Source organism: Pithys albifrons, chromosome Z (assembly GCF_047495875.1).
Source record: "Pithys albifrons albifrons isolate INPA30051 chromosome Z, PitAlb_v1, whole genome shotgun sequence".
Taxonomy (NCBI): Eukaryota; Metazoa; Chordata; class Aves; order Passeriformes; family Thamnophilidae; genus Pithys; species Pithys albifrons.
The window spans coordinates 79,989,577-80,007,760 of record NC_092497.1 but is presented as its reverse complement, the minus strand read 5'-3'; the positions used below and the strand labels follow the sequence as shown (position 1 = coordinate 80,007,760).

At 37.8% G+C, this 18,184-nt stretch overlaps 1 protein-coding gene across 1 annotated transcript in view; it reads right to left on the bottom strand.

The window, feature by feature from the left end:
* The window catches only part of FANCC (FA complementation group C), a 90,783-nt gene that overhangs the window by 6,766 nt on the left and 65,833 nt on the right, over window positions 1-18,184 (bottom strand). Inside the window, exons 10-14 of the mRNA XM_071580434.1 lie at window positions 12,600-12,652; window positions 9,910-10,009; window positions 5,351-5,426; window positions 4,468-4,549; window positions 1,648-1,819 (exon numbers count right to left, since the gene is read on the bottom strand). Of these exons, the coding sequence (XP_071436535.1) occupies window positions 1,648-1,819; window positions 4,468-4,549; window positions 5,351-5,426; window positions 9,910-10,009; window positions 12,600-12,652 (483 nt within the window). The remainder of the gene's footprint in view (window positions 1-1,647; window positions 1,820-4,467; window positions 4,550-5,350; window positions 5,427-9,909; window positions 10,010-12,599; window positions 12,653-18,184) is intronic.

The window sequence follows — 18,184 nt, the reverse complement described above, 5'->3', positions numbered from 1 at the left end:
CAAATGAATTGAGAAGCAGACTATTTAGTCCTGCACATGAAGTCTAATGAATAGCAAAAGTAGCCTTTTTCTTCTTTAAACAGTGTAAACCCTATGTACTCCACTCTTGCTGACATGAAGGTGTTGCCTAAAATAAGGAGCAGGAAGACAAAATCTTAAGTCACAAGAGCACACCTTTCCACATAAAAATATACTGAGTAAAAAGGACTCCACACTGACATCTGCCAGAAGTTCCCATGCCATCTTAATCCTTAACTAGGGAAAGGTGCAGGGGGTGAGGTGGAAACCACTTCATTTGAAAGAGCTGTGACCTAACCTGCCAAAGGATAAATTAAAAGTAAACACCTAACTAAAGGCAGAAGCTTTGCATGAACTGTGGGAATGCTACTGAAGTAGCCTGACCTGTGCAAAAACAACAACAACAAAAAAGTCTTAGTTCAAGTATCTAAGAAAAGAATGATATCAGACCTCTGGGAAAAGATGAGTAACTGCATGCATTGTCAATAGAAAAGCTCGTTTCTCACTAAAGTTTGTCAGATGTTATGACAGAATAACAAACTGGTAGAATAAGGGACACATAAGGAAATTATTTCATATACGGGAAAAAGTGATTTTGTTCTTTAGTGCTGAAGTTAGAACAATATTCCATACACTGATGTGCACCTGTAGTGCTCCGGTTTCATCCACTCATATTTATTGCTTACATATTGCCTTATTTCCCAAAACTGCACTCGAAAACCAAACCTGATTTCCTTACCTCACCATAGCTCTAACCTTACTCAAGTGTTCAGCCAACATCCCAGACCAACTCCTAGACTATAAGAAATTAAAGAAAAAAGATGTACAAGTGACTGGGATGTGATCTTGCCATCTGGTTGGTGAGAGGGGAAGGAAAGGACCATTAGATGTAAAATTAAAGCATCACGTTTTACTGAGCTGCATTTTTAAATCAAATAGAATCCATTTTCAAATTAAGGAAAACGAGAGAAGTTGCAGGCAAATTTTGAATCTGGGCTTTGTTGATTAGGTTGCTTGGGCTAGTTCAAACTTGCATAATAGGTTTAAATTAAAGGCTTTCATGTATTTCCATGCACACACAGACACACAGCACAGTGCAGTACAGTGCATGAAATCAGAACACTGTTCCATAGGTAGCAACCTACCATATGGGAGTGTTACATACTTATTACATTATTACACATGCCAAAGAGGAGCAAATATATGTATGAAAAAGCAGAATAGATAGGCAGGATGAAGATTCAAGGCTGTGTCTGGTAAGTATCTTTTCTGCTTCAGCTGCTGTAATTTCTTCTTTCCTTCTCAGAACACGGGAATGCTGGAATCTGGAATGTCGCACTGATTTAAAAAATACCATCACTAGGCAGTTTTTTAAAAGCATCCAATTCATCCAAGATTTCCAGGAAAAGCCAAGAAGGTGCTAATCTATATAATGTACTTTGAAAAAGAAATCATGTTTTCCAAATGTCACAAGAAAATTCAAAAAAATTATCTTTAAAGTTCTCCACTGCAACACAATTCCCTGGAGACCTTGTAAGGCCATTTTCCTGGTGTGCACTTGTTTTATAGCAATAAGATATAATCAGACTGTGACTACTTATTGCCACTTACTATCACTGCATTACCCACCATTGTTTGAGTCCTTTGTTGATTTTCATTCTGAGGGCAGTAATAAAATGCCAGCAGCCACAGCAAATCATCTGGTTCTACTGCAGCCTTCAGTAATTGTTCTGCTGCAATATCCACCCATTCTCCAAAACAAGCAACCAAAAACCAGATTTCAAAAAGGTCAGTGAGAGAACTGGAAAAATAAGAAGAGAATATTAAGTATTTCTCATTATTCAATGTTTTTAATTGTCTTAAGTTAACTGCAAAGGGTGCTGCCAGTTAACTTTAAACAAATCTTTAAACTACTCTTCAACAGACAATGCCTTACCTGCTTTGTGCTGCTTACTCTATTTTCTGAAGTCACAATCAAGTGAGACACATGCAATGCTACTACAGATTAACTCTGGCAATAGAACAGACTATCCACAAAATCAGTTTCTAATAAACTGTGACAAAATACTGTGTGGGAAAATATAGATAATAAAATTAAACTCTTAGTTGAAGGATTTTCAAAACTTTAAATTGTATCTCAGGTATTGCATTGTAGCATACTGTTGCCTTCCACTTTCTCTCTGTTGCTTTTCAGGGTTATTTTCTGGGTTTTGGTAATTTATGAAGCACATCTTTTTTGGTAATTCATGAGGAATTACCTTTAGATGGACTAAATATAAAAGTTTTAACATATATTCAGCTACTGACACTTAAAACTCATGTCCTCTTTAATGAAAATTTTGAAGGTGTTTACAACAGGTTTATCGCTGTAAGAAAGGTGAGAATGGATTAACTCTCATCTCCACAGTTTCTCATATGGACTCCTCTAAAATTAGAGAAGACTGAAAGAAAGAGAAGTAACGGGGAGATGCAAACTAGTGGTAGGTGTCCCCAAAACAAATGAACTGAATGTGGAACAAAAGCAGGACAACTAGGACAATGAAGAATCAGGAACAACTATTCCTCATAAATTCTGCAAAACTTGGAAAAATTAGAAGTTTTTCTTATGTATTATTCCTGAGGACTCCAAAACTGCTGTGTCACCTTCCCCAGGAAACTCTAAGAGATCTTAGAAATTTCAGGAGTTGATGACGTTGTCTTCATCACATTATTTGGGGAATGTGACAAGGTCATAGCTTTATCTTAAGACTTTCCTCTACCATTACAGTGCCTATTTTGGAGTCATGTACCCCACACTTCTGCCCTCATTGCTGTTTCTGCCTGCTCTGTAGTGGCACCTATGTCCCACTGTTATTGCCAAAAGTGGCCCTTTGCTTTTTCTGAGACTTGCCCCAAAAAGGTACATGAGTTGATTTCTGGTTTAAAATGTCATGTAACATTTACTGTTCACTGAGATGAATACATATACTAATAAATCACATCACAAGCAATCTGTGATTATAAGGACATAGAAAGCACTTTGCTGTAAGATTCACATTTGGTATAAAAAAAACCACAAAAACCCAAACTATATAAAAAGAGAGCACTGGATATAAGAAGCAAGAGGATATGCTGTGCAAAAGTATTTTTTCCTCCTCTGCAAATCTTATTAAGTAGAAAGCATGTAGAATCAGGAATAAAGCAAAAAAAGAAAATCGAATATAGTTTCCTCATGGATATTAGTATTTAAAAATGTGTTAGATCCATTTTTTTTGTAACTGAGAGGGGTTTGATAGAAAACATTATTGCAGGAGTTCTAAAGGAAGTAAGAGTATACTCTGGCAAGTACAATACTATTCAAACTAGTGAACTATCAAAGCAAATGGGGGGAAAGGCAATATAAACTAAGAAAGGATTGAGCAACAAAAGGGAGCTTAGATGCTTATATTATTGTAACACATTACGATGTGATGATATTTGTTTTATTTGTTTGTTCAATTATGTGTTACTTTAAGAAGCCAGGGCCAGCTACTGGTCACATTCCAAGGACAGAAAGGTTTGCCACACTGCAGGGATGAGCAGGGAAGACCATAGCACCAAACTGCAACTCAGAAAGTGAGAAGGTACAAGCAGGTAGCCTGGCTCAGAGAGAACAACAAAAAAGCTTTTTTCTGCTACTCAGCAACAAATAAAAAAGCCTGCATGAGTTAACTGAAACTATGCATGGTTGCATGTGTCTTTCTTCCAGAACACAGGGGCACAGCCGAGTATTTTGTTTTTCAAGTCTGCTTGGCCTAGGTGTTCTATGTTTCTTCTGAAATATTTCAAGTTTAAAATCAAAATTTGGTTTCTTTGAATTTAAAAGCTGTTTAACATTCTTTGGACAGCTCACTCTCAGAGCAGATCTAAGCAGACTCATATCCAGCCTCTATCTGAGTCACATCTCATCACACTACTGATTAGAAAAAATTACAGGACAGTAGCAGATACAGATATATGTTTTTCCTTCTTTTCATATAGTCCTAAATCATCTCCTACCAAAGCAGAATTCATATAACAAAAAACATCATTCATGATGGCAATGATACTGCAGTCTGGCAGTCATGTATTTATGAAAATAGTCAAGAAGTTTGGATGTTTGCACAAGCCTGCAGAAAGCCAATCCCAGCTTCTTCATAAAATAAAGTTTTGGTGGAGAAGTGCAAGAATAGGCAAGTAAGCATTTCCATTATACACCTAGCTGTTGAAAGGAGTGATAAGATTTTGTTTAATAAGAGACATATTGGTCAGGTATATATGCTACAAAGTTCAATTTCAGTAAGTAATCTGATACCTGTTCTTTAAAACAAAGCTCCCTTTAGAGAATAATAAGAAAATGAGGAAAGGTAGCCACTAAAGACTTCAAATGACAAGACTTTTTCCAAAGTAACATGCAAAGAACAAAAAGTCAGAAAATCTTACACTGCTTACCTAATATTTGTATCTTCTACTAATGCTTTGAGCATATTCGAAATGTATTTCATGTGTTGAGACCAGGATGTAATTGGGAGCTCTGAGGATGAAGGATGAAAATAAAACTTTTAAAATCCTCGCCTGTCTAACTAGAACATAACAGTGAAACTAACCACATTAAGCTAGCTTTAAAATTTCTGCAACTTGATTTAGTTATCACAAAGCATTTAAAATTTCATTTCTGTATTTCCCATTTTCAACAATACCTATTACTGTGTTTCACAGAACAATTTGTTGTCAAAGACATGTGAGGAATTACAGCTAGGAAATTCAAGTGAGGCTGATGTTCCTTTGAGTAATTGCTACTTCAATATTAATATATAATCAGTGGAGTAACATTCTCAGAGACTCTTGCACTGAGCTTAGATTACTGTTCATAAAAACAAACAGTGGTTTCTTGGTTTATATGAATCGAAAACTTGAAAAAAAATTAGGTTTGCAATCTAAAGTATTGGAAAAATTCAAGTGTCAGAGACAAACAGAAAACCTTTTTCTTGGAATAGACGTACAAAAAATTGATTATGACCATTACTGATATTATAAGATAAGAAGATGTAGTGTTTTTACAATCTCAGTAACATGGCTACACAATCATGTACTCTTTCTTTGTTATTCACTTCTGGTTTAGTTTTCTTTAAGGTTACATCCGTGGTATTGTTACACAAGAATTAGATTTTCCTGCAGAAAAATGCATTAAAAGAATATTGTTAAAATTGTTAAGTCAAACACACCCTGTTTAGGAAATGGCAAAAATTTGTATCCATCCCTTTTAAAGTTATTTTAAGACATACACAGACAATGCAGACTGGTAATGCTGGAAATAGTTCATGAAGAAACTTACCGGAAGGACGTTTGAGTAAACTTCTTATGAGAGGCTGGTGATGGTAAGGGAAGTAGGCCTTCAGTGGAAATCTATGCTAAGATACAAAATCACTATTTTAACAGGTTTCTGGTCAGCTTTCAAAACAAACCTATGGTGAACTATCTCATCGAAGGTAGTAATTAAAAATACAGACTGAAGCAAGGGAACAGAAAATTATATTTCATTTTAGGATTTTGCATAAAGAAAGGGGATATTTAGGAAATGTTTGCTTATGAAACATAATTATTTATGGATTTTAAAAGTATATGTACCAAAAAAGATTCAGAGCATGAAAAAAAAAGTCATCTTAGTAGTCTTGGGCTTTTTTCCTGTAGTCATTTATGTCTTTGCTCTTAATATGTAGAGGTTGAAAGAGACACTAATTAGTTTAATTTCATTTCCAGCGTAAACAGATTCATGGATCATATTAAGCTAAGAACTAAAAACATTTATAGAATCTGAGGGCATGGTGTAGATTATTGCCATCTATTATGGAAACCTAAAATCCTTAGGATCTGAGAGCTGTCACAGATAACAGACTTGCCCTTTATTTATCTGTACACTGTGGACACTGCTTGTGTAACTGAGACCAGCAGCAGCATACCTTTAATCTTTTTGTTCTGCAAACATCTGCTACAGGCACATCTAACATACACCATGTATTTTCAAGTGCAACATGAACTCCTTTTGAGGTAGACTGAAAACCAGCTGAATGGCCAGGCCCAGAGGGTGGTGATCACTGGCACAAAATCTAGCTGGAAATCAGTAACTACCAGAGTACAGCAGGGTTCAGTACTGGGTCCAGTCCTATTTAAAATCTTCATTAATGATCTGGATGAAGGGGCAGAGAGTTCCCTCAGCAAGTTTGGTGATGACACAAAACTGGGATGAGTGGCTGATATGTGACAGCACTGTGCTGCCATCCAGAGGGACTTTGACATGCTGAAGAAATGGGCTGACAGAAGCCTAATAAAGTTCATCAGCAAGGAGAAAGTGCAAAGACCTGCACTTGGGGAGGAATACCCCCAGGCACCAGCACATGCTGGCAGCCAACCAGCTGAAGCAGCAGAAGGACCCAGGGTTCCAGTGGACACCAAGCTGAACATGAGTCAGCAGAATGTGCCCTGTGCCAAAGCAGTGTATAGTATCTTGAGCTGTATTGGTCAAAAGATTGCCAGTGATCAAGGGAGGTGATCCTTCTGCTCCCCCCAGCAGAGGGGAGCAGCAGCTCCAGCAGCCTAACCTGAAACAGTATGTCCAGTTAATGTTCAGTTCAACAGAAGGCCACAAGGATGATTAAAGGACTGGAGATTTCTCCTATGAGGAAGGGCTCAGAGAGCCTGGAGAAGAGAAGGCTCAAGGGATCTTATCTACGTAAATAAACACCTGAAGGGAGGTGCAAAGAAGACAGGGCAAGCTCTTTACAGTGGTGCTCAGTGGAAGAATCAGAGGCAACAGGCACAAACAAACACAGGAGGTTCCTTTTGTATATCAGAAAACACTTTCATAATTTATTTTTTTACTTTCTTTTTACTGTGAGGTGACTGACCACTACCACAGGTTGCCCAGAAGAGTTATGGAGTTCCATCTGGACATGGTCCTGAGCAACTGGTTCTAAGTAGCCCTGCTTTCATGCTGGGGAGTTGGACAAGATGACCTCCAGAGGTCCCTTTCAACCTCAAGCAGTCTGTGGTTCTGCCATTTTAGTCTTTGAGTCTCCGTACCATTTATCTTCTGTCTCCTTTCTTTAGGAGTAAGATGGCATTTAGCTAATAGATCATCTCTTGAAACACAGACTATAAACTCTATAAAATGTTGTATTTCTAAATCTAATGAAGACCATATTGAGGAACTAATTTCTTTTGGGATATACATACATGTATCTTATAAACAAGCATACTGACACATTCTCTCTATTTTTTTTATTTTGTCAACAACTGTTCATTGAAATTACAGCACACAATTATATACACTATTCTCACACTCTGTGTACAATTGGTATGGTAAGACTCTACAGTAAAAGGAATTAGTTTAATTAAAAAAATACTAATCCCTACACTACAGTATGCATGTAGACCCTTAGCTTGCACCAAAAATCCCCTTGACACAGTAGTAGGCAAGACAACTCACACCATGCACTACATATGAAAACAGTGTTGTTAAGTAAGTGAAAATCAATTTTCAGCATACTGCCTAGGCAAAACAAAAAAAGGCTGTTGTATAAACACAGTACTTTAGGCAGTTCTTTCCTTAAGTAACCCATCACAGAAAGGTACAGTGAGAGAACAAGTTTGGATTGGCTGGTTATAACAATTGCCATGATGGGGACATAAATGTGGAGCATCAGTTTAATATTTATAATAGTTAATATTTATCCAGATATTTAAAACCAAATTCCCCATGTGAAAACCAATGGTAATTCTGAAATTACCAAGGGAAAATAATTAATGAGGAAATTATAATTTCCATCAAATAAAAACATGAACTTAGACTTCATAAATTTACAAGCAACAGGACCCAAATATCGTTTGGTCAGCTTTCACTACCACCACAAACTTGAAGAAAATCTGCTAGCACAAAACATATCCTAACAGTGATCTCAGTACATTCCTTCTGAAATTTCTGCATCCATGACCACAGAAATTACACTTTTTCCAAAGCAGGTTTAAACCCCGTGTTCCAGTATTCAAAAACATGGAGAATAAAAGACTATTCCTAAACCCAGTAGCACGTTTTTCACAATCTTAAGTTTTGTTTTGACAAACCTTCTCTCTAAATAGTCTACAAAGTTAATATAAAAGACAGCTATTTCTGACAACTGCCACACTGCAACAGAGAATCACTCCTCTCCTACCTTGCAAACCTGTGAACTGCCAGACATGACCCAGTTCTTTTGCAAATTTTATGGACACATTGGTTTGCTTAGCCTTTTGTCAGTTAACTGTACTATAAGTGCCTGATGACCAGGCAGAATCCTCTTCATCTTCTGTCTTTTAATGTTTTTGCCATTCTTCTGCTAAATGCTAATGGAGCACATTATATCCTGTCATGGGCAATCAGACAGGCACAAAGATGGATGCCTTATGAATGTATGTAATGATGGTGTCACAAAAAACAAAAGAGCTCTGCCTGATTTGAAGTTTAGGAAGCAATCTGTACCTGCCTTTTTGCACACCAGCTGTTAGCTAACATTACAGCTGATACATAAATTGTGAAACAAGGGATTTTAAATTCTAATAGTGAAGATAATACCTTAATTAAAACTCCATGAATTAAACCATATGCAAGATAAACAGAGGAAACTCAATATTTAAAATCACTTCAGAAATGGGCAACAGACTCTGTTGCAATGTCAGCAGGCAAAGGGCTTTCAACATGAAGAAAATGCATCACTTGCACAGCAGGATTAGCTCTTGGGTGTCCGATGGGTGTACAATCTTTACCTTGCTCTCACCCAGTGATCCCCACCTGTGGCTACACAATGTGCTGTTGCCTTGCAGGCAGGGTGGCTTAAGATTAATATGCACAGCCCCTATGTATGAAGCAAGACAGATGCCTGAAGCTAGAAGACAGATGCAATCACACTGCTAATTAAACATGAGTACATCACAAGTTCCAAGAAGTCTCAACATTTTCTTAACTACCATCTCCCCCAAAAGATGCAAAAGTCAAAGGAGTTGGAAATTTTCTTAGGTCTCAAGTGAAAGTTATTAAATGACAGAGTACTTTCCAAACTTGCATAATATGGAGTTCAAAAACCAAATGAAATGGTCAGGATGTGAAATGACACTGTGATTTTAGAACCTGAAATCAAGTTTGCAGCCTATAAACAAGAAAGATTTTTTAAATATCTGTTTTTGGAAATTTAAAAATAAGAAACTTCTTCTACTCTTGTTTAAATTAACACATACAAAACTAATTCTATTTAACTCAGTCTAGTAAGACCTGTATAAAAATCTGTGCAGAAGAAGAGATACTAAGCTGAGAAATTTGAAGATTTAGACCTAAGAAAATTTTTGAGAGGCCATTGTTGAAGACTAGAAATAAAACCAGCATGTATTCTGTGGCTTCTACCTTCTGAACAGACTAATATGACTATTCAGTATCTTCCTTATAATTATTTAGGGGACTGGGGATGCCATTGTTCTTTCTGCTTCATTTATTATCAGAGACCTTGCTACTGCAAAAGAAGAATGCGTCTAATATTTTTCATCCTTTTTATCAAAGATGGATGTTTATGATCATGTTCACTCTACAGGCAGAAACTGTAGCATTAGGGGAGCTGAGCAGGTGAAAATCACTTTAGGTTGCAGGAGTATTCCAGGGTAAAGTTGGGTAAATTCGTTTCACACTATAATTTTATACACAGGAGAAAATGTTGGAACTTCACTTTGGCGTATTTATGCATCTGCAGAGAGATGCTATTATTTAGCTCATTATGTTCAATCACCTCTCTTATGAGTAGGATTGGGTTTTTTCCTGTGAAATTTTGTGTCTCCTCACTGAAAAGAAATGTTAAGGAAGAGGTCTTGACTAACCTGGTTGTTTTCATTCTGCTGAGCCTGAAGAAAGAGCTGTGTAAACACCTGTATTACCGTCATAACTTCTGAAGTTCCATCAGTTTCCAGCAATGCATTCCTAAGCATTGAAAAAGGTAGAATATGACAGATCAGATAATGAATCTGCCCTTCATACCACTGTTAATTGAAATTAAGAAAAAAGGTATATTCTTTGTGTGCTGTGGATTCAAGCTGTGTCTGAGCTCATTACGCCAGTGTGGACACTAACAGCAATACCAACTTTGTAGGCTTTTTAGATTTTTTTTAATTAAAAACAAACAAAGAAACAAAAAATATATGCAACTCCTACAAATAAACTAGATTAAGCAAACGTCTACAATATACATGTGGACACACATAATTTACCTTACCAATAGGGGAAAAAATACGAAATTAAAAAGACAACCACAATTTTATTACTCAAATTTGGCATCTGAACAGTTTTATTTGGTTCAGAGCAGCTATTCCCATGATGGGGTTAAGCATACGTTAGTGTTTTGTGCAACTGCATCCCATAGGCCACTCTAGAGGTTCAGGAAGGTAAATGCTTCAACTGGCTTCCATACTGCACAATAACCTTGAGCCAATGGAGCAGAAAAAAACCTACATGGACAGCAATTTTCATTCTATTATTTTAAAGGCATATAATGGTAAGGAGAAAAAAATGTTCAAAGTAAGTTGCCAGCAAGATATATGTATTAGAGAATTGTTTCCTTTCTTCCACAATGATCTAAAAGATATGAAGAACTAACAAATTACTGTAATAGATACATTTTACAAAACTACAGTCAAATATAATCACTGATATAAAAAGAAGACATAGTACACAGAAACTCAAGACAGTCATATGGATTTCTGTATAGTCACACATAGCAAGAAAAGACTGGGAAATTAGAAGCAGAAGTTAATATCCCTGTGATAAGATAATTTAGCACAATTAACCTCCATAAATGTATGCAAATAGCAAGATAAGTTATTCCAGAAAGAGTCACAATGCTTAGATCCATACTTCTAACAGAAAATTAACGCCAAAATAAAAGTTTTGTGCCAGCTATAGAAATGCAACAGTTTCCAAGCAAGGAAGTACAAATTCTTTATCAGCTGTTCTCTAAAATCTCACGTGTGACTAAATCTGGAACAGTATCTTAACATCTGCACACCACTTGATAATAGCTGGGAGGATGTCAGAGAAATAGAACAAAAATAAATACAAAACTGCATAAACCAATTGTTCTGCAAAAGCCAGGTAACACATACAGCTTAATGTAAAGAACAAGAGGACCTGAAACACACTATTTTTTAAATATATTACTATTTCAATACCAACAATGTAGAGGAAAAAGCACACTATGTAAAATAATTCAAAGCAAATAAGGGAACAGAAATGTAGCCTTAGCAAGAGAAAAACATGATGATTTTTTAAGACAATTTGAAATGGTAATAAAAGCACAAAGTTTTATTAGAAAATACTGTGTTGGGCAACATCCTGCCTTGGCTAAGAAACAGCAAAGAAACACCACCTTATCCATTTCTAGTCACTACCAAAAGGAAAGAATGCAAAATAGTGATGAAGTCTCATGCTATTTTTAGAAAATATTTTATATACCATGACCCTAAACAAGCCAAGAAGCTTTAATAAATTTTGTCTCTTTATAGCATCACAATATACAGCCTCCAGCACAAGACATCAGTACAGGTCTGTTGAAGTGCCATCAATTTTTAAGTGTGTTTTGCTTTGGGAAAGTGATTGGTCTCAGCTCTTCAAAAACACTATGTGCAGACATGGGACCACAGCAACAGAAAGGGCTGTGCAGCAATCACTGCCAAGTGTGTCCATTCTCAGAGTACAGGGGTCTACAGTTTCTACAACAAAGACTCCTCTGTTAGTGCCTGCACAAACCTGAATAGGCACACAGGCACACACACACACACAAACACATGTACCTGGGAGCCCTGTTTTCTTAAGAAGGAAAACACTTGGTGAACAGTCATTAAATACATTATTGTTGTATCAAAACTGTAATGCAGGCAGTAGACCTACTTAAAAATAGTAACTATTAGCTCAAGGGAAGCAAAGAGCCACTAAAAACTGAGTATAGAGGATTGGAAGCCCCCACGTGGTAACTACTAGACATTGCTTCAAAATAATTTTAATGCATTCAAAACCAAACTCATTTGTCATAGGGAGAGCAATAGTTTGATGCCATTAAGAGCATATCTAATATAAATCCTGAAGACCATTAATATAATGTAAAAGAGGCTACACTGGTAAGTGCAAATGTTTTTGCTACATTCCACCTTCATGCTGGCATGGGCGAAGCCCTTTCAGCATTTATGATTTTCACCCCAAAATCATATTTCAACCACAAGTCTCTACTGCAGCACAAAATAAATGATAAATTTTAAAATCTAAAATACAGTGCAGTCAACTATAATGTAATCGACTTTATCAATGTAGTCAACTTTATATAAAGTTCACAAGATTTTTAACACTTTTTGTTATTTGCAGTGTACTACACAAAAGGGAACTTTAAAGCATATAGGTAAAGAAAAAGACATCCTGAAATTATAATACATGGCAGATTATAATAGTGCTTCTTCCCATGAAGAAAGCCTCAATGTTTAAATGGATCATTTGAAACTCTTCCCACTATAATTTCAAAACTTACTTGAAAATTTCATTTACTGTTCTGAAAATAGCAGGATGGCTTGCTGCTTGTGGCTGTTGATAAACAAATGAAAGAAGATTAGATATTATTAAGAAACAACTTACACAACTGCCACTGTATAATTTATGGCTTAACTCATAGATGCTATTTCATTGCCAATATTAAACTGTAACTCTCAGATCAGCTCCTACTAAGTTCTCAGAATTTCTCGGGATTAGCATTCTTAGGATTCTACACAGCAAGACTAAGCAGGCTCAACAGCTGATAAATGCAAACACCTGGGATCCCAAGTTGTTTATGACAACAATCACTACAAATACTGAAGGCGGGACAAAAGAACAATTTGTTGCATGCATTGCTAGAGGCAAGACAAAGAGCACAGATTTTCAAATTGCTTTTCTCTCCTCTTCGCAGACAATCCCTTATGGATGTGCTTTGAGACTTCTGCTACATCTTCAAAATTAAATTCCAGAATTTAAATTGATTTTATCGCCTTTGTCTTTAGTAGTATTGCATGCATTTTTGTCCAAGACATTTCATTTTCCACAGTATTGTCTTCTGCAAGTTTCAGAGTTGCTAGTACAAGCTAAATAGCTTAGGGCATCAAAATGTATTTTTTTTGAACTAGTGAAGATTTTTACCATAATACCACACAAAAGACTGTTTTGAGAAAGTTGGTGTATTAAGCGTGCACTAGTAAACACACTGCATTCTAATTCCATATTCTTAGGCTTTTATAGAGCACCCAGAATAAAAACTACTTACACACTTCCCAAAGTACTAAGCTAAAGCCCAAGTTAAGAAAACGCCATGCTTTGTGTTTCTGAAGTTAGCACCGTAAGATTTGATGAGAATATAGTTCTTGAACAGTCTAGAGTAAAGTATGTTTACAAAATGCAGTCTATAAACTTCAGGAGGCATACAGCATTTATAAAATGGCACTTACTGCAAACGCTTAAAGTGCATAATGCGCTACTGAAAAGAAAACTTGTATGCATTTCTTTAAAGCTAAAGAGTACCGAGTAAAATATTAATATACTATATAATATGTGAAATAATAATATATAGTATGTAAAACAGTAATACATAATATGTAGTAATAATAATAATAGGATATCCTTTGAATTGCACACAGACAGAACAAGGACTTTGCTCAAGATGATCCCCACATGATAATATTAAAAATAAAGAAAGAACCCTTACTACAACCTGTCTAGACAAGCTCCTTGTTTCCCACGGTGTTTCCCACACTGGCAATAGCACGCGGCACCTGACCGTCGTGCTTTGCCCGCTGTTCCTTGCGCGGTGGCTGTGGCGGTGCCGCTGTATGCGCCCCCCGGTGCTGCGGAGCGCGCACAGCCGGCCGAGCGCAGCCTGTGCCCAGCGTGGTCTCCAACTCCCACTGCTGGAGGAGGGAGGGAGAGAACCGTCTGGGAAACCTCGACTAGAAGACCTCCAGAGCTGCCTTCCAAACCCAACCATTCTGCACCCAAACATTCGCTTCCGGGGAAATTAGTAGAAAGTGAGAGTACGTTTTTCAATCCTGTGGGTAAATGGTTGAATTCAGTCATTTTTCCAGTCTTTTCAGACACTCTGCCTACTTTTGCACACACATTCTATGATGATGTACCAGCCGACTGTTGCTTAAAACAGGTTGAATACAAACTAGAAAGGGTCCATTAGACATTGCTTCACATATCAAGATCAAATCACCGTTCTTTCAAACAAGACCAGAATAAATGTGCTGTATTCAACAATGAAAAACTCTCCAATCTTTCCAGCAGCAAACTAAAAGTACTCACTACAAAGTATCACAGTTTATAGCCCCTAGGATTTAACCTACACTACAGAAACCAGTAAGAAATTCACCACTGGTATTCAAAAGGGGGAAAAAACCCCAAAAAAACCAACACCAAGCTCCACTGTTACCTAATTCCACAAGATTTTGATCAATGGACTGCATGGAATTAATTTGCAAGCACTCAAGGTAAGAATGTTATTATAGTGCAAAATCTGTCAGACAATTTGAAGATGTGCTTGTTGTGTAGCAGGACAAGAGCAGGCAGCACAATTCTGCCACTGCCAGCAGCAATTCTGAAATCTAGGAGGGATTATCAACTTCAGGAGGTACTTCTATAGGCACCCCTTGTTGATATTATCTCTTTATATTTTCAAAATAAAAAGGCATTTTACATTTCAATAATTTTGTCTGCAACTATTCGTGCTTTTCACAGAAAATGAAAAAAATGTCTACCAGGAACTTTTCCCATCACTGTTAAAACACACACAATACATACAGCACAATATACACTAAACCAAAAAGATTCAAACACGGAAAATTGGGTCTGACTGTGTGATATTATGATTATGTATTTTAAGATTGTGTGCCCCCCACAAAAACATCAGGATTTTTCAAATAAGTAAAATAAAAACTATATCACCTTAGCATAAAGCATTGCAGACACAAGTTTTATAGAACTATACTAGTTTGGTACCTGTATTACTAGAAAGCAGAATCCTAAAAAAACTAATTTATAACACAAAGACAAAACTGAATAAAGAAATACGAAAAATATATTTCTATCTACAGTAAGCAAGTAAATGATGCAAAGAGGAACAGGCCAATAATGTGCATTTTCTTTTTCATATCATAGAATGCTCTGTAAAAAACAAAATTAAGAGCAAACATGGGGAAATAAACTGTGCCCAAGGTTACATAGCAATAAATTTGAGGTAGTAACACCTGATTCACACACTTACGTGGAATTAATTGGACACAACACTGCTACAAGATAAGCACATCTAGCTTTAAGAAACTACTACGCTGCTGTATTTCAAATATTGTCTGTATTTTCCAATTGTATATTTGTATTTCTGAATTTTATCTTTTCAAGCTAAAAAATAGGAAATATTACTTGCTGCTATTCTTATTAAAAATGTCAAATAGGTTTCTATTTTGAAGAAAACACTTCTTTTGAAAGCACAAATATATTTTTATGGAAGTTTCAAAAGCTCCTGAATCCATCAACATTATGAATATTGTGCTTTATTTAAAATAGTTTACCATAATAACACAGATTTTGAAGATGGGCAATACAGTGGGAACTAATTGTAGCTTAGCTGGAACATATTACAGGTAGAAAAAAGGTTTCACATTTTCTCTCTCTACCCTTCCTCCTTTACTCTTCATTAATTAATGTTTCATTGGCACAGCTCCTAACGCAAGGTGAGTGAGGATCCAGCTAAACTAAAAACTTAAAAATAACACGCAGCAAGAAGGCAGAGCAAGGGCATGGGAACAAGAGTAGTCTCCAGGCAGCCTGGTATTCTGTCAGGAAAAACAAGTCACCACATCACCCAGTAAAATTGTATTTGCTCTCTATTGCAAATGCAACAAATAACAGCAAGTTAGACCTCACAGCTAGCACTGTAACCACAGAGTGCAATGTAATTTTGATGCAGGGCTGGACTTGGAAAGGCTTTTTTCCTACCCCTGGAAGGGGGAAGAAGGTAAGACCAAGCTCACTAGAGATGAGCCTAGGGGTGACATGCCAGTGTTGGGAGTGAAACTGGCAGCCCAGCTGAAGTGCACCTGCACCAAAGCAGGCAGTGTGGGTAACAGGAGGAGCTAGAAGCCATGGTGCAGCAGGAAAGCTATGACGTACTGGCCACCACAGAAACGTGGTGCAATGGATGGCTGCAAGCTCTTCAGAAGGGACAGGTGAGGAAGGAGAGGCAGTGGGGTGGCTCTACATTAGGGAATGTTCCAGCTATGTAGAGCTCAAGGACAGTGACGAAAAGGACCAGTTCCTGTGTGTGAGAATCAGGGGAAAGGCTAACAAGGCAGATGCATCCCGGTGGGAGCCAGGATCAAGAGGCCAAAGAAGTATTCTAAGAGTGGCTGGCTGATGCTTCGTGATTGCTAGCCCTTGTTCTTGTGGCACACTTCAACTTGCCAGATGTCTGATGGAAACTCAACTCAGCAGACAGAAGGGGTTAGAGGCTTCCTGGAGTGTGTGAGATATAACTTCCTGACTGAGCTGGTACGTGAACCTAACAAGGGCAGTGCCCTACTAGACCTGTTGATTACTAACAGAGAAGGAGTGGTGGGAGATGTGGTGGTCAGAGGCCATCTTGGGCACAGTGACCACAACATGATAGTTTTCAATTCTTGGTGAAGTAAGGAAGGGGATCAACAAATTCTCTACCTTGGACTTCCAGAGTGCAAACTTTGGCCTGTTCAGGACACTGTTTCAGAGAGTCCCTTGGATAACAGGCCTTAAAAACAAAGGGGCTGGAATAGCTGGACAAGCTTAAGGAGGAAATTGTAAAGGTAAGGAGCAGGCTGTCCCTATGTGCCAGAAGAGAAGCCAGTGGGTAGGACCACTGCTCTGGCTGAACGGAGAATTTTCACATGAACTCACGGTAAAAAACGGATTTTACAACCTTTGGAAGAAGGGGTAGCAACTCACAAGGACTTGCAAGGATATCATTAGGTCATGAAGAGAGAAAATTAAAAAGGTAAAAGCTCAACTCGTACTCAATCTGGCCACTGTAATGAAAGATAATAATTTTTTTTTATAAATACAACAAAAGGAAGGCTGAGGAAAATATCCATCGCCATTGGATGTGGAAAGGAACTTTGCCACCAAGGATGAGGAAAAGGCTGAGATACCTAATGCCTTCTTTACCTCATTCTTTAACAGAAAGACCAGTTATCCTCAAGGTAGCCAGTCACCTGAGCTGGTAGACAGAGATGAGGTGCAGAATAGACCCCCAGCAATCCAGGAGGATATATTTAGGGATCTGCTGTGCCTCTTTGACACTCACAAGTCTAAGGGGCCAGATGAGATTCACCCAAGGGTACTGAAGGAGCTGGTGGAAGAGGCCGCCGAGCTGCTGCCCCTCATTTATCATCAGTCCTGGATAACTGGAGACATTTCACACAAATAGAAGTTGGCCACTGTGACACTCGTCTATAAGAATGGTTGAAAGGAGGATCCAGGGAAATACAGGCCTGTCGGCCTGACCGTGGTGCCAGGGATATGGAACAGATCATCTTGAGTGTGATCACACAGCATATGCAACACAACCAGAGTATCAGGCCCAGCCAGCATGACTTTAGGAAAGACAGGTCCTGCTGATCAATCTGATCTCTTTTTATGACCAGGTGACCTCCCTGGTGGATGAAGAAATGGCTGTGGATGTTGTCTACCTGGACTTCAGCAAAGTCTTTGGTACTGTCTCACACAGAATTCTTTTGGAGAAACTGGCTGCTCATGTCTTAGATGGGTGCACTGTTTGCTGGGTTAAAAATGGTCTGGATGGCTGAGCCCAAAGAGAGGTGTTGAATGGAGTTACATCCAGTTGGCTGGTCACTAGTGGGGTTTCTGAGGGCTCAGTGTCAGTCCCAGTCCTGTTTATTATCTTTATCAACAATCTGGATGAGGGCATTGAGTGCATCCTCAGTCAGTTTGCAGAGCACACCAAGTCAGATGGGAATGTCCATCTCCTGGAGGGCAGGAAGACTCTGCAGAAGGACCAGGACAGGCTGGATCAATGAGCTGAGGCCAGCTGTGAGATTC